The 14057-nt window shown below is 38.6% G+C and overlaps 1 protein-coding gene across 1 annotated transcript; it reads right to left on the bottom strand.

Annotated features, from left to right (window-relative positions):
• Positions 1-248: 248 nt before the first annotated feature.
• LOC145983756 (protein GVQW3-like) lies at positions 249-659 on the bottom strand. Its single transcript, XM_083116805.1, has one exon. It carries the CDS (start codon positions 657-659, stop codon positions 249-251), a length of 411 nt encoding a protein of 136 aa, XP_082972931.1.
• Between the last annotated feature and the right edge of the window lie 13398 nt (positions 660-14057).

Genomic DNA, 14057 nt, shown 5'->3' with positions numbered 1-14057 from the left:
GATGGCATGAATTCCACCAGCAGGATGTCGTGGCGATCCCAGAAAACTGTTGCCATCAGCTTGCGGGTTGAAATTGACGTTTTGAATTTTTTGGCTTTTGGAGAATGGGTATGGCGCCACTGCAGTGACTGCTGCTTGGATTCAGGCATATGGTGGAACACCCATGTTTCATCACCTGTCACAATGGAGTCCAGGAATGCATCTCCCTCTTCTGCGTAGCGAGTAAGAAAGTCCAGTGCATATCCCAGTCATTTGGTTTTGTGTTCGTCAGTCAAATGTTTTGGGACCCAGCGTGCACACAACTTTCTGTACCCTAACCCACTCACAACTTCATGAATAGTGGTTTTTGAACTGTCAGGAAACATCACACACAATTCTCGAATTGTCACCCGCCTATTCGCATGCACCTCTGCTACAATACGATTGTGAAGGTCGTCAGTGATCACGGACAGCCTCCCACTTCTCTCTTCATCATGAACATCACGTCGACCTTCTGCGAAGGCACGGCACCATTTCACCACATTTTGACAATTCATTACGTTCCCGTACACAGTCACAATTTCTCGGTGGATCTCCGATGGACGCTTTCCTTGTGCCTGCAAAAACCTGATCACGGCGTGCACTTCGCACTTGGTGGGATTTGGTATCGCCGCTGCCATTTCCAACGCGTGTTCCTCGCACAAGACTCAGCGCAGCACTGACGACTCACTCCCAATCCTCGTATGGATGACGGTTACTGTCAGTGTTGCCAACTTTGGTACACATTTTTCCCCTAACGTGCATATGTGTTTGTATCTTTACTTTCCGGACAAGCCTCGTAATTGGAGAAAAATATTTACACACCAATATTGATCAATATTTTGAACAATTTTTAATTATTGCAATTTTCAAGTATCGGTATCGGTGTGAATCTCGAAGAGTATCGCCATCGGTATTGGTATCAGTTCAAAGTGGTAGTGGCTCAGCCTTTCACAAAATATCCCAGTCTCCTTTTCCCTTTCTCTGGGTGTTACTTTTAGTCAGTCCACTTGTTTGTGTGAACTCAAAGCATACTTAGTCCTTCTGAAACTCAAGAAAATTGTCATGTGACTAAGAACAGAAATAATCCAATCATAACTCTTCTCATTGTCATGATTTTAATGGACTAAGAGGTCTTTTCTGATGCATCTAAGCAAGGACCCCCCTGCATAGAGAGTTCATTTGGAAACATCGGGTCCATGGCCCAGCTATCAAGGGAACCTGCAGGAATGACAAAATAATAGGACTGAGCCGATACCACTTTGAACTGATACCGATGCCAGTAGTCACCAATTCCCAGTGATACCAATACTGATACTTGAAAAGTGTAATAATTAATAAGTTGTTCAAAATATTAATTTACATTTTTGTTTGTAAGTGTTCCACTCGAATTATATAAATCAATTTATCAAGAGTTTGCTTTAAAATATTCAAGAATTAAACCAGAATTACATGTTATCAAAAAATTCCTATTTTCATTCAAAACTGGTGCAAAATAAAATTAAACTTCGAAATTTGCGAAATTTTGAGGATAATTAGACTCCAGAAAAGTGTCCCGCTACATTTTTGTGGACCCTGTGAATGACCAAAATGCCGGGAAAGTACTGGCAAGTAAATTCCAACTGATACTTTTTGATACCGATACCAATAGTATTGACCGATAGATCGGCATCAGTATCAGCTTAGTGCTCAGCCCTACAAAATAATAATGATATAATCCTTTTATACATCTGAGTAGAATTCCTTTTTATTTACAAAAGTATTTAGTAAATGAAAACAGTCTGACTTGAAAGAGAAATAATAGCTACAACAAAAATAAAATTAATTGTGGCTTTTGGTTTACAAGCAATTTACCACATGTTGTATTTAGGGTTGATGGTTGATACACTTCAAGTATTGAGTTCCATTTACATGAATGAAGGTGAAAGCCTTGTTGATGTTTTTGAACAGAGGAAAACCACTCCAAGGCCTGCTTATAAACAGTCTCTTCAAGCTGTCAAGAAGCTTTAAGTTTTTAGTACTCCCCTGAGCCGGATAGAATAAAATAGCAGACCTACCCACATCTGCAGTGAAATTTTCTGAAATTCTCAAAAATTACATTGCTAAGATACTGTTTTCTGATACCTGGACATTTGCTAAATTTCTGAGAATTTTAGACCAAAAGAAGTGATCTTCAGAAGCCAAGAACAATATTTTTGGAGTTGAAATTGTTAAGCTTTCATGCCAGTTTCAGCTCACTTAGATACACTTTGCTTTTCTGCCATTTTTAGCTAATTGCAAAGATGAAGATGAGTGATAAGATGAAATTGATGAAGGGACACTAACAAAGAACACCCAATCCCAGGCTGGGAATCAAACCTGGAACTCCTGGTGTCAGTAAAATGTATTAAAGGACCAGTCTTGGAACACCTTTTTTGGTGTTAATTAGTGAATAGTAGACTAGAGTTCCTCTACATTTTTATTTTGAAAAAAGGCCTGGGTATAGTATTCTTTTTAGTTTGACACTGCTGTGAATCAGAAGGACATGAGTGAAGCAAAAATTAACTACAGTAATATTTTCTGTAGAATTTGAATTTTGTATGTTGTATACAAACTTTTTGTCTTATTTAATTGTATAAGAATAATATCAAATTAGTGAATGATATTTGTCCATAGCTTACATAGCTGTAGGTACAAGAGGATGTTGTGTGTCTGAGTATTGAGAACAAGAGGGCACTAAAAACTGGGGAGAAAAGTAAATAATGTGGCACTAGCATTGCCACGAAATTAATTATGTTAATTTCAAAATATAAAGTGTAAAAAAATTCCATGCTCCTTTGCTTGCAATGCTACATTTTCTATACAAGCCATTTTTAAAAATATTTTATGTCTATATACTCTTTTCCATGGAATCCAACAAAAAGAAAACTTTGCATCCAAGAAAGGGCAGTTGGTTGTGGAAACTACCTCATCTTGATTCAAGTGGTGCATATGCATAACTAGCAGGGTGGTCGGAGGGGTCCAGACCCCCCTTACCTGGACCCCCCTCTGGGAAATGTTCGGACCATCCCTACATTCAAAGGGGCCAAAATTCAGTAGTGACGAGTCAAATTTGTCACTATTTCGAAAGACTGATATAAAGAATGAGAAATCTGGGAAATTTCTTCAATCTTTGTCCATGTGAAGCGCATCTGTTTCACCTCGAAGTTCGGACCAAGAACATTAATTCCCATTAGTCATTGATATTCGGAAAAACAGCAGTTTTTGATTGCGGTTCGAGAATTCTTCAGCAATCCCTGCCTACTTTATTTTGTTATTGTGCACTAATCTCTCTTTAGGGACCCCCACAGACAAAGGTACTGGCCATGCAGAAAAACTGCACATGGGTCAAAGTTCTTGGAATTTCAAGTGCCTCAGCTAATCTCCACTCCCCTTTGCAAATTTAGACTTGGTCAGAGGGCACTATCATTGTCTGGAGTAGAACAGCCTGCATTCGAGTAGGCATGTTTCGGCAGCGTGAGGGAACATTTGCATTCATTTTCTATACCAATAGTACCATATAAGTGAAGTCACACTGAAGTCTGTCACCCTAATTAAGAACCAATTCATTGGTAAGTTTTACTTATCTCCTTTTTATTTACGATATTATCTGTGTTAAACAGACATATTGGTGTCTTGAGGCTAGTGGCGGAGTAAGCAATTCTCTCGAGGGAAGAGAGGGTGGATGACTCTGTTTAGTTTCTTAATTTTTGATTGTAGATGTCAGAGGGAGGTGTCTGCATTTATTCTTACGTACATGGAGATTTGTTGTTAGGTTGGGGAAGAGTGATCGCATGATCGTTGAAAAATATGTAAAGTTGAGAGGGGTGAAGAACCCCACATTACAGCTTCTGGTGCAACATATTAGTTTTTCACATCAAACGTTTTGTTTCAGCCAAAATATTGTTAGTTTTGCATGGGTAAAAATTGATAAAATTGTATAAATACGTGCTCTATAACAAGGAGAAAGAAATGTGTTTGGGAATGCGCATAAGCGTAGCAAGTGTTTACCAAGCGAAAATGAACATAATAACAAACATGCCCGACCTCCATGGCAGAGTTGTTAGCATAGGACGATGCCAGGGATCCTGAGTTATAATCCCGGTCTGGGCATGGGTGTTCTTTGTAAGTATCCCTTCAACAGTTTCATTATATCATCACTCATCATCATCGTAGCGATTAGTCAAAAGTGGCAGAAAAGCGACGTAAAAAAACTTAATTCAATCAATCATGTTTTGTTTTCTTGAAAGATAAAAGGCACATATGGTTCACAACAAATATTGTGGACCCTAAATCAGTGTTGAATCCAGCACCTGGGGGGGGGGGGATGTCATAGGCTCCAAATTATAATATTATTTAAAAAATACTAGTATTATTAAATTGCCTCGTACTTGTGATATGTAATTAAATATTATTGTCCCTTCATCCATCTTATCTTACAACCTTTCATTCCCATCGTCACGATTATCCAAAGGGGACGAAAGGTGAAGTAAAATAAATGAAATCAAGAAGTCATTGTGAAAGCAATAAATTACGACAAGACAAAAATGCCATCACTATTTTACAGCAAACTGTTGACTAACTAACACGTGTCGATTGTTGAGTTTCAATGACGGATGATAATTGTGAATTCATTATTTTGACTTTTAATTACAAAGAGGACTGAATCAGTGCTTATTATTAGGGAAAGGAAATTGGAAAAAAGGATCTGAAAATGTTTTCAAAAAGGTGCTGATAAAATGCCTTTATTCAATGTTCTCTTTTTCTGTGCCTTCTGCATATAATGCGTGCGGACAGCATAGAGAACTGCGGTTCTACCGAATAGGTTTTGTTGAAGTTTGCGTTTTCTCTTGCGACTTTTGCTACATTATGTTGGGAACTATTGGGGCCACAATGATTATATTATACCATTTTATAGCTCTCTTTCTGCTCTACAAAATGAGACTATATGATTTTATATAGATGCTCAAGAAGAGTGAAAATCATTTATTTTTCTGTCCAATTTTTAACAAAACATGAAAGAAAAGGAAGAGAAAAGATGCTGAAGCATCAAAGGGGGGCTAAAATGGGATAAATGTGCTAATCTCTCGAAAAGGTGCAATAATGTGCAACAAAGTGTGTTCATTTTACTTGATTTCCTGTTCTAAAATACAATATCTCAAATGACCAGTGTGAAAACAGCTATATTTTTGGAAAGGTGCTGCTCCTTAAAATTCGTTCCCTACTTATTACGAAAAAGGAAGAAAAGTACGTTATTGAAAAGTGTATTTTCCAACGTCTTGTCCAATCAAGAAAATCAGGAAAAAGTAAAGAAATCAAGTAGTAGGTCAAGAAGTCAATACTAATTCAAGAAATTATACTTGTAGTCAAAAATTTTTGGTATCAATTAATTCTTGATTTTTTTTTATTTTACTTCACTTTTCTTCCCATTTGGATAATCACGAAGATAGGGATGAATGGTTGCAAGACAAGATGGATGAAGAGACAATCACAAATATATAGGGCGTACCAACACGAGTCCCACATAAGATTACACTGGCTGTGAGTCCAGATGCCAGAGCGCCTCTACAGTTGTTCCGGCTAGAGAATGTACTTGGAAATTCTATTTTTATATTTTCTGCTGAAAGCCAAGGAGGGTCACATGAACTGCTGATCCAATCGGCTTTGTCGAGTTGCGGTGGTGATGCGTTGCCAATTTTTTCGTTTTGAGTCATTTTCGAAATAGGTAGCACCCTCAACAAGGCCAAGCACAGTGGTGCCTAATGGTTGCCACAGTGTGGCAAGCAAATGAGTCTCAGATTCCCTGCCTCTCCCTGAAATGCGAGCAAAGGGGTCATGTTGACAGGAAGAGGTGTCGTGTACGAGTGGACAAAAATCAGGCATGTAGGAACACCACTTTTCTCCCCTTGAACTGGAGGCGGAAAGTCGGTGTTTCCTCAAGTCCATTATTTAGCCAATCGGATTTTAGTCTGCCAAATACAGTCCAGGATGCATTAATAGATAAAGCAAATCTAATTATCTTGTTAAATACAGCTTCAGTTTTCATCTTTTAACGAGATGGTCCGGGGATTCGTGCCTCCAGGTTACGTTGCCTTTAGGATAGGTGAACCTAACCTATTCACCAACTTTGGGCTTGACTGAATTTGCAAGTGTACCTGGCTGTGCAACCTGGGCGTACTTATCCCCGTGCAGCTTTACGCTGTCCTCCTATGACCATATGCATGGAGGATGTCCCCAGCTGACCAGCGTCCATTCCTAGGAATTATTGCTGGTTTATCATAGGGATTTTTAGCCTATCTAAGTCAGAACGAGAGGAGAGCTTCCTGGCCTTATCCACCCAAATATGAATTAAAAACCAAGACGTTGGAATGACACATTTAATTGTCTTGGGTCTCTCACATTTAAATATAAACAAGCACTGAGCAAATTTATAGGGATGTTTTTACACTGATAACCAACAATCAGGTAAACAAACGCATATTACTTACATGATACAGATCCTTTTCATCACATATGGGCCTTTCACTTTCTCACTACCACTCCAACTTTAAACGGGGGGGATTTCAGAGAATCTACACTTGAAATATGACTGGGTCATAAGGCAGATGGTTCTTTAAATAAGAATGCATTGTTCCATGGAGGTACATAACAAAGGCTGTGCTGAGTAAACTTGGATGCACACCACAATGGTCTTTTGAAGGCCCTTTGTCCATACCATGTAGTTTGGAATTGTTCCGTTTTTTCCTGGTTTCAGGTTCCTTGCACTGTAGGACACTTTAAAACAGGTACTTTGCCCCTTTTATGCACTATTAGTGTAGTTCTATGCACATTATGGGTTTTCCGCACTTTAGAAACAATGGCCGCACCATCATTTCCCTCTCCAATGGCCTACTATGGCCCAAACTGCTGGAGCGATGTTTACTGGTTCAAAACCTAACAACAAGTGGGATGAAGATGGCGTCCTCTCATGATATGTATCATTTCAGCTTTCCTGTGTGGAGGCCATCTGATTGGTCCACAGCACCTTGGTTTTGTGAATTGGGGTTATTCTCAGGGAAGGCAAGTTATTTTGTGACTGCACAAATGTTATCCTGAAAATCTATTTACTAATAAAAAATTTGCTTGAAATGCAACATGTGCTCGTGGGATTAGGCCTACTTACAAAATGTTAGCATTTTGATAACCAATGATTTTGGGTCAGGGACTGTATTATTTACTTGATATTTTGGTGTTTTAGCATGCTTTTACCACTTAGGCCTAATTCCTGCTAATTTTAGTATGTAGGGAAATGGCTACTCCTGTTAATTTTACATGGAGTGAAATAGCCTTGTACTTTTGTTGGAGTGGAGTGGTGCTTGTATGTATTGGGGATGTATAGCCAACCTTTGGTTGGTTATAATCTTAACTGACCTTTTGGTAGGAGTTTTTCATTAAATAAATATTTATTTTCTTAATTGCTAATTTACAACTTAAACTAGTAGGGGTCGAATAAATAAAGGTTAAGAAAAACAAAAAAAGGTCAAGAAAAAGCTATAAAAAAGTCAAGAATTTTGGATTTGTTATTTTGGTAGACACCCTATATCGCCTTGACTGATTTCGATCAAATGCAATACCAGGGACTTGAATGCTGTGAAAATTACAATAAATATAATTTTAAAGCAGTAGGAGTAACCAAATCAGGTTACTCGTTCCATATTTGCCTCTTCTGTCCCTTCCCACCGCACACTATATTTATAAGTCTTAATGTACAGTGTCTCTCAAAAGTTTTAGGACAACAACATTTCAAACTAGGCAACCCCAATTACGTAAGGCGCTGGTGGGTTGCGTGTTGAGTTAGGCTCAATTTCAGGGTTGCCATATGCAAAATAGATATTTATGAAATACGCGAAAGGAATAAAACCAAGTATTATTGTATAAAACTCTAAAATAATATCGGTATTACATTTGTCACAAATAAGAAATACTTTCTGAAAGGAAGAAAATCGATTTTCTAGTATTTCATCGCTGATGAGTCTACACAAAGGAAAAGAGGAGAGAGGAAACGAAAAGGGAGAAAAGAGAGAGTGAAAGGGGAAGAGGAAAAGTAAAGGAAGGAAGAAGGGATAGGGACAGATGTGGATAGGAGAAAGGGACATGAGGAAAATGGAGCAAAGAGGAGAAGAGAGGAGGGAAAGAGATGAGAGAAGAGGGGATTTAAGAGTAGAGTAAAAAAGAGAACATGAGAAGAACGAGGAGAAGAGTGCACTGGAATCTGAAATCTAAGACAGGAGTGGAGAAGAATGGGATGGAGACAAGATGCGAGAACAGGAGGGAAGGTGATATGACATATAATAAGCAGAGGAGAAGAAGGTGAGAAGAGAGATGAGGTATTTGTAGAAAATATCGTCTCAGCGTCAAGAATTGATGCATTGATCAAAATATTGACATGAAACAATCAATAATATTTTAAAATGAATTGGAGAATGTACACTATCTGGCCATTCGTCACCGAACACCCCACCAAAGGCGTGTGGAAGCGCCTGGGCACGTGACCACGAGCTATAAAAGGCGTGGCAGGTGGAGAATAGCCACACAGTAGGTAGAGCAGCCACTATGGACAGACGACGCGAACTTGGCGAGGCGGAACGAGGAATGATTATCGGAGCCCACAGGTTTGGGCATTCAACACGTGAGATTGCCAACAAATTTGCGATACCCCGATCGACTGTGAGTGATGTTATCAGGAGGGGGTTGTCAAATTCCCACCCAGACCACCTAAACCGAAAATATTAACAGATCGGGACCGTCGAAGCTTGAAACGTGTGGTGAAGTCAAATCGGATGGCCTTGCTCCAGACGGTGGCCCAAGAGTTTCGTGCGGCTACCAGCAGTGTAGCAAGTGATCGTACTGTCCGCCGGGAAATCAGTGCACTTGGTTTCCATGGTCGTGCAGCTGTTCACAAGCCGTTTATCACATCCCGCAATGCGATCCGGCGTGTCAAGTGGTGCAACGAACGCCGCAATTGGATCCCTGAGCAATGGAAATCCGTCCTATGGAGTGATGAATCGCGCTACCAGCTGTGGCGGTCCGATGGACGCGTGTGGGTGTGGCGTATGCCCGGAGAAAGATTGCTACCAGAGTGTCTCGTACCCACGGTGAAATTTGGCGGAGGTGGCATCATGGTGTGGTCGTGCTTCTCCTGGTATGGTCTTGGTCCTCTTGTGTTAGTGCGTGGAAACATGAATGCAGATGCATACCTAACGATCCTGGACAATTCTGCGCTACCGACATTGTGGACACAATTCGGTAGTGGTCCTTATCTGTTTCAGCACGACAATGCCCCCATGTCATATGGCAGGTGTGATAAACACGTGGTTCGAGGATATGGGTGTGCAAAAACTTGATTGGCCCGCCCAAAGTCCTGATCTCAACCCGATCGAGCATCTTTGGGTCGAGTTGGAGCGCCGGTTGAGAGCCAGGCCACACCGCCCAAAAAACACTAAAGAGTTGTTCGCCGCTTTGCAAGAGGAATGGAGCAGGATTCCCGTCGAAACCTATCGCAATTTGGTAGACAGTCTTCCTCAGAGGGTTGCGGCTGTACTTGCTGCGAAAGGTGGCCCCACACGATACTGACGGACGCCTGAAACCGGATTAAAGTACTCGTTCCAGGTGTCCGGTGACGAATGGCCAGATAGTGTATTAGATAAGTGCGAAATGCCCTTTGGCTGAGTTCAGAGCGAGATAAAATCTGCCACGTAATATCTTTGATTCTACCTGCGATTATACCACTAAAAACATGAATGTAATTTTCATATTTATAAGAATTATCCTATTTTTCTCCACTTCTCAGTTCGTTGAAATGGAGGTTTTGTTATTTAACATTTCTCCTCCCCCATCGTTAATTCCAGATAGAATCATTCAGTTTCAACACTGCGTGGACAATCAACAGAATGGGAGAAGAGAGATGAGGTATTTGTAGAAAATATCGTCTCAGCGTCAAGAATTGATGCATTGATCAAAATATTGACATGAAACAATCAATAATATTTGAAGGGATTTGAACCTACAACCATCAGGTTGACAATCTACAATGGTAACCACTACCCTACAAACTTTCGTTCTTGGGAATAGCTAGGAGAGCTGACGCTGACCAGTGTGAAATGTAGATGCAACTCTCCTCCTACATGTAATATGCAAATAATACTTGTTTGTAACAAAGAAAACGAAGGTGGTACGAATCGGCGCAAACATTTAATGGAGAACTGCACATGATGAAAACTTTTCATTCGATATTTGCGGAGGTATCCTTGAATTACTTTTCTTGTATTAGCAGCTATCTTCGAGAAAAAAAAATTGAAGTGATCCGTTGTAACGTTGTTCTGCATCTGGAATTTACTAAAAAAATTAAGCAAATAAATGAATTGACACATGTTCAAAGGGATATTTTTACTTATAAGATCGTGAATTATGATACTCTAACGATAATTGTATACTGCTTCAAAGACTGACAAATATTAATTAAATAACTATTTATATTTGTGGTAATTCATGACATACTTATTTTACCCCTTTACCCACTCCAGTTCAATGCAACTCTCTGTATTCTGCAATAATAGTAACGCACTGTAAATTACTCAATAAACAGAGAATAATGCCAAATGGAAATCAAAGGACGATTTTGTATCAATGATCCATCTTTGCTACAGTTGGGAAACGACAGATGTTACTGTAGAGGATCGAGAGGTACTCGAGACAAAATTCATAATATTTTATGGATGCCTTGTAGAACCAGAGTTGTCATTTGCAGGTGTCCCGGGTTCGATACCTGGTGGACAGGCACGTATCTAGAAATATGTTTCGGGGGGGGTGCGAACCAAGTGTTTCAGGAATAATAATAATGTTTAAATAAAATAATTATATTAAATCAAATTAATACTAATTACAATACATAAATTATTAATATTATATTATTATTACACGATTAGGTAAAGAATAAGAATAGAGATATAACATCGCATATTCATTACATAGCTTACCTGTAGTTAAGATCGGAATAATTTACATAAAAGCAAGTGCCCTGGCAATGAAATTAATGTCAAATAGATGAATAATTAAATATTTATCGAATAACAAGAATGATGTTACATGTAGTTGGAGAAAAGTAAGTTTCTGATTAAAATTTTATGCATAAAATTTTTAGTAGTAGTGTACATAAATCTTCTTTGTAATGTCATTCAAATCCGTATGATCCCAATATAATACTTGCCTTCTAAAAAGTTCAGAGGAAATTAGTAACCATCGATTATGCAACAAATGCTAATATTTTCTTTACTTGGTAAGTCTTTCGGGGAGTCTGGACCTCTGGACCCCCCCCCCCTAAATACGTCCTTCCTGTCTTTCAAAGCCGTATGATCCCAATATAATCCTTGTCTTCCAATAAGTTCAGAGGAAATTATACAACAAATGCTAAAAGAGTATATTTTCATTATTTAATTTTCGTACCTAATAAGTCTTTCTGGGGGGGGGGGTTACGGACTCCCAAAATACGTCCTTCGTATCCTTCAAAGCCGTATGATCCCAATATAATCCTTGTCTTACAATAAGTTCAGAGGAAATTATATAACGGCGAAACGAATAAATTTTTCATTATTTAATTTTAGTACTTGATAAAACTTTCGGGGAGGTCTGAACCCACCCCTAAATACGTCCTTGCTGGTAAAGGCACATAGTGGTTCGGATCCCACTTTAAACTGTAGGTCCAGTCTCGATTAACCTTACTGTGCAAAAAGTGGACTTAAACACCAACTCAATCAATCAAAAAATTGTCATTTGAACACAAATATTGAAGAGAAGTGCAAGTTCAGAAAGTAAGATTGTGGTGTGACACAGCATTGCTTTTCTTGCCTGTTGGGACAAGACATAGTAGGTTAAGCTCCTCCACTGGTCCCAATAGTCACATATATTGTAATAAAAAATTAATTTAGTATGATTTTTTATAACTCTATCACAGTCTTTATTCTAATGAAGTTAAACAATTTAGAATGATTGGTGTGCTCAGCAAACGTAGCATTTTACACAGTGCTATAAAAATTGGAGGTGCAAGCTGTGCTTCAAGCTTTGGGTCCCTGGGCCCTAACGCAGCTTTTATTTTTAAATTAAGAATGAGTATTCCTCTTTTTTTTGTTCTGCAGTTAAATAAAGATGAAGTTGAAGAAAGCAATAATATATAACTTATTTATCACTTATTAGGTAACGCAGACTTGTAGTAAACGTACATGCAACAGGCCGCCGAAAGACTTTGCAGCCCCTAACAAAATCGTTTCTTTGTCCTCCGGTGCTGCTTGAGTTATCAGAAAATGAACTTCAAAAGTGTACCGGCGACGTTAGTTCTAATTTCTTACACGCAATACATTCATACACTATACAGTGGAAGATATCACAAACAGTGGCGTGTCCAGGATTTTCAAAATGGGGTGTACGTTCTTTTTTTAGAAATACTGTGACGAAGGGGGGTTATGATAATAATAATAATAATAATAAATTCTTTATTTCCGTAGACCCATATCCATGGGTGTGGAAAACGTCATACAATACTAAATGTTAGTCAACCTCACTTCCACGTAGTGCACCCTGGACTAAAGACTAACGAGGCTCTGGCGACTGGCACTATGGCCAGTATAATTTTGTCTGTGTTGTCCTGTTTGTTGTCCTTGTGTGTGCTGAGTGCCCGTTTACGGCCTCAGCTTTTAACAGAAGTCAGAACATTTTAACATTTTTAGTTATGCAACGCTAGAGTTGTTATTTGTAATGATAAGGGGCTGGCCCCCGTATAATGTGACGGGAGCAAAATAGCCTTAGTGCTGACGCTCCCAAAATTTTAAATTCAAAATCAAAATCAAAAATCAAAATACTAAATGTTACAAAAGGAGTAAGATTACAATAAAAAGAACAAAATGCAAACACAAAAATACAAATAAATCATATGGGTTAAACATAAACAGTTATAAGTGTCACATACTAAACTTGTAAAAGAGATACTCCAAATATAGGAGACATACAATATCAAAAGAATTTAAATGCTTCAATTTACTAATCCAGTTTAACTATTGAAATTCATTGAGATTATATAGGGGTATATCTGTTAAATACTGCTTAATTGATTTCAGTTTCTTGTGAGTTTCTGTAATTTCTTTGATGTATGTGGGAAGTTTGTTATGGTATTTTATTCCTGCAACATGAGGTGATTTGTCTGAGAGATCAAGTCTGTGTGCTTGCATGTGGAAGTTCTCTTTTTGACGTGTGTTGTGCTGATGGACCGTCGAATTCTTATCTAATTTACAGTGTTTTAGTACATATTCAATTACTTTGTAAATATATAGGGAATATCAACCCCCTTTTGGCACGCCTCTGATCACAAAACTGGAGACCATTCAAGACGTCACTACTTTCATCCTGGAACACGACTATTACACTTCTTTTCCATGTTTAGCGTTTGATTTTCCTCACTTTACCCGTAACTATGGCCTCTGTAGAACGCGCACTTTCAAAACTTTAGCCAATAAAATATTATCTGTCGATTGATTGATTGATTTTATTTTACTTCGCGTTTTGTGCCTCTTGGCTAATTTGCGAAGATGGGAAGAGTGATGAAATGATGACATTGATGAATGGACATTCACAAAAAACCATGCCCGAGCGGGATTCGAACCCGGGACCCTTGGTATTATCTGTCGAATAGTGATCCTCAGCAAAGATAAACTAACATATCCGTTTTGAACAATGAGCACAGGCAAACGGAACGGCTAAACGTTGAACATGCTGTGAAACGCATTGCTCTGGCAAAAGAACACAACAACCAAATGTTTTACGTTTTTCAAATAATTATTTTTACGCTGAATTTAATATTGTTACTTATTTCTTGTATCTTGATTGTTCGATATGTGTTAAATGCACACTCATTACTTGTTTTGTTGTAAAATGCAAACTTCTTTCAATACGCATAAGCCATACGATGTGGATTTTCTGACTTAAAAACATTATAA

This window comes from Lepisma saccharinum, chromosome 2 (genome assembly GCF_977018435.1).
Source record: "Lepisma saccharinum chromosome 2, izLepSacc3.1, whole genome shotgun sequence".
In the NCBI taxonomy this organism is placed as follows: Eukaryota; Metazoa; Arthropoda; class Insecta; order Zygentoma; family Lepismatidae; genus Lepisma; species Lepisma saccharinum.
This window is presented reverse-complemented; position numbering and strand designations above follow the sequence as displayed.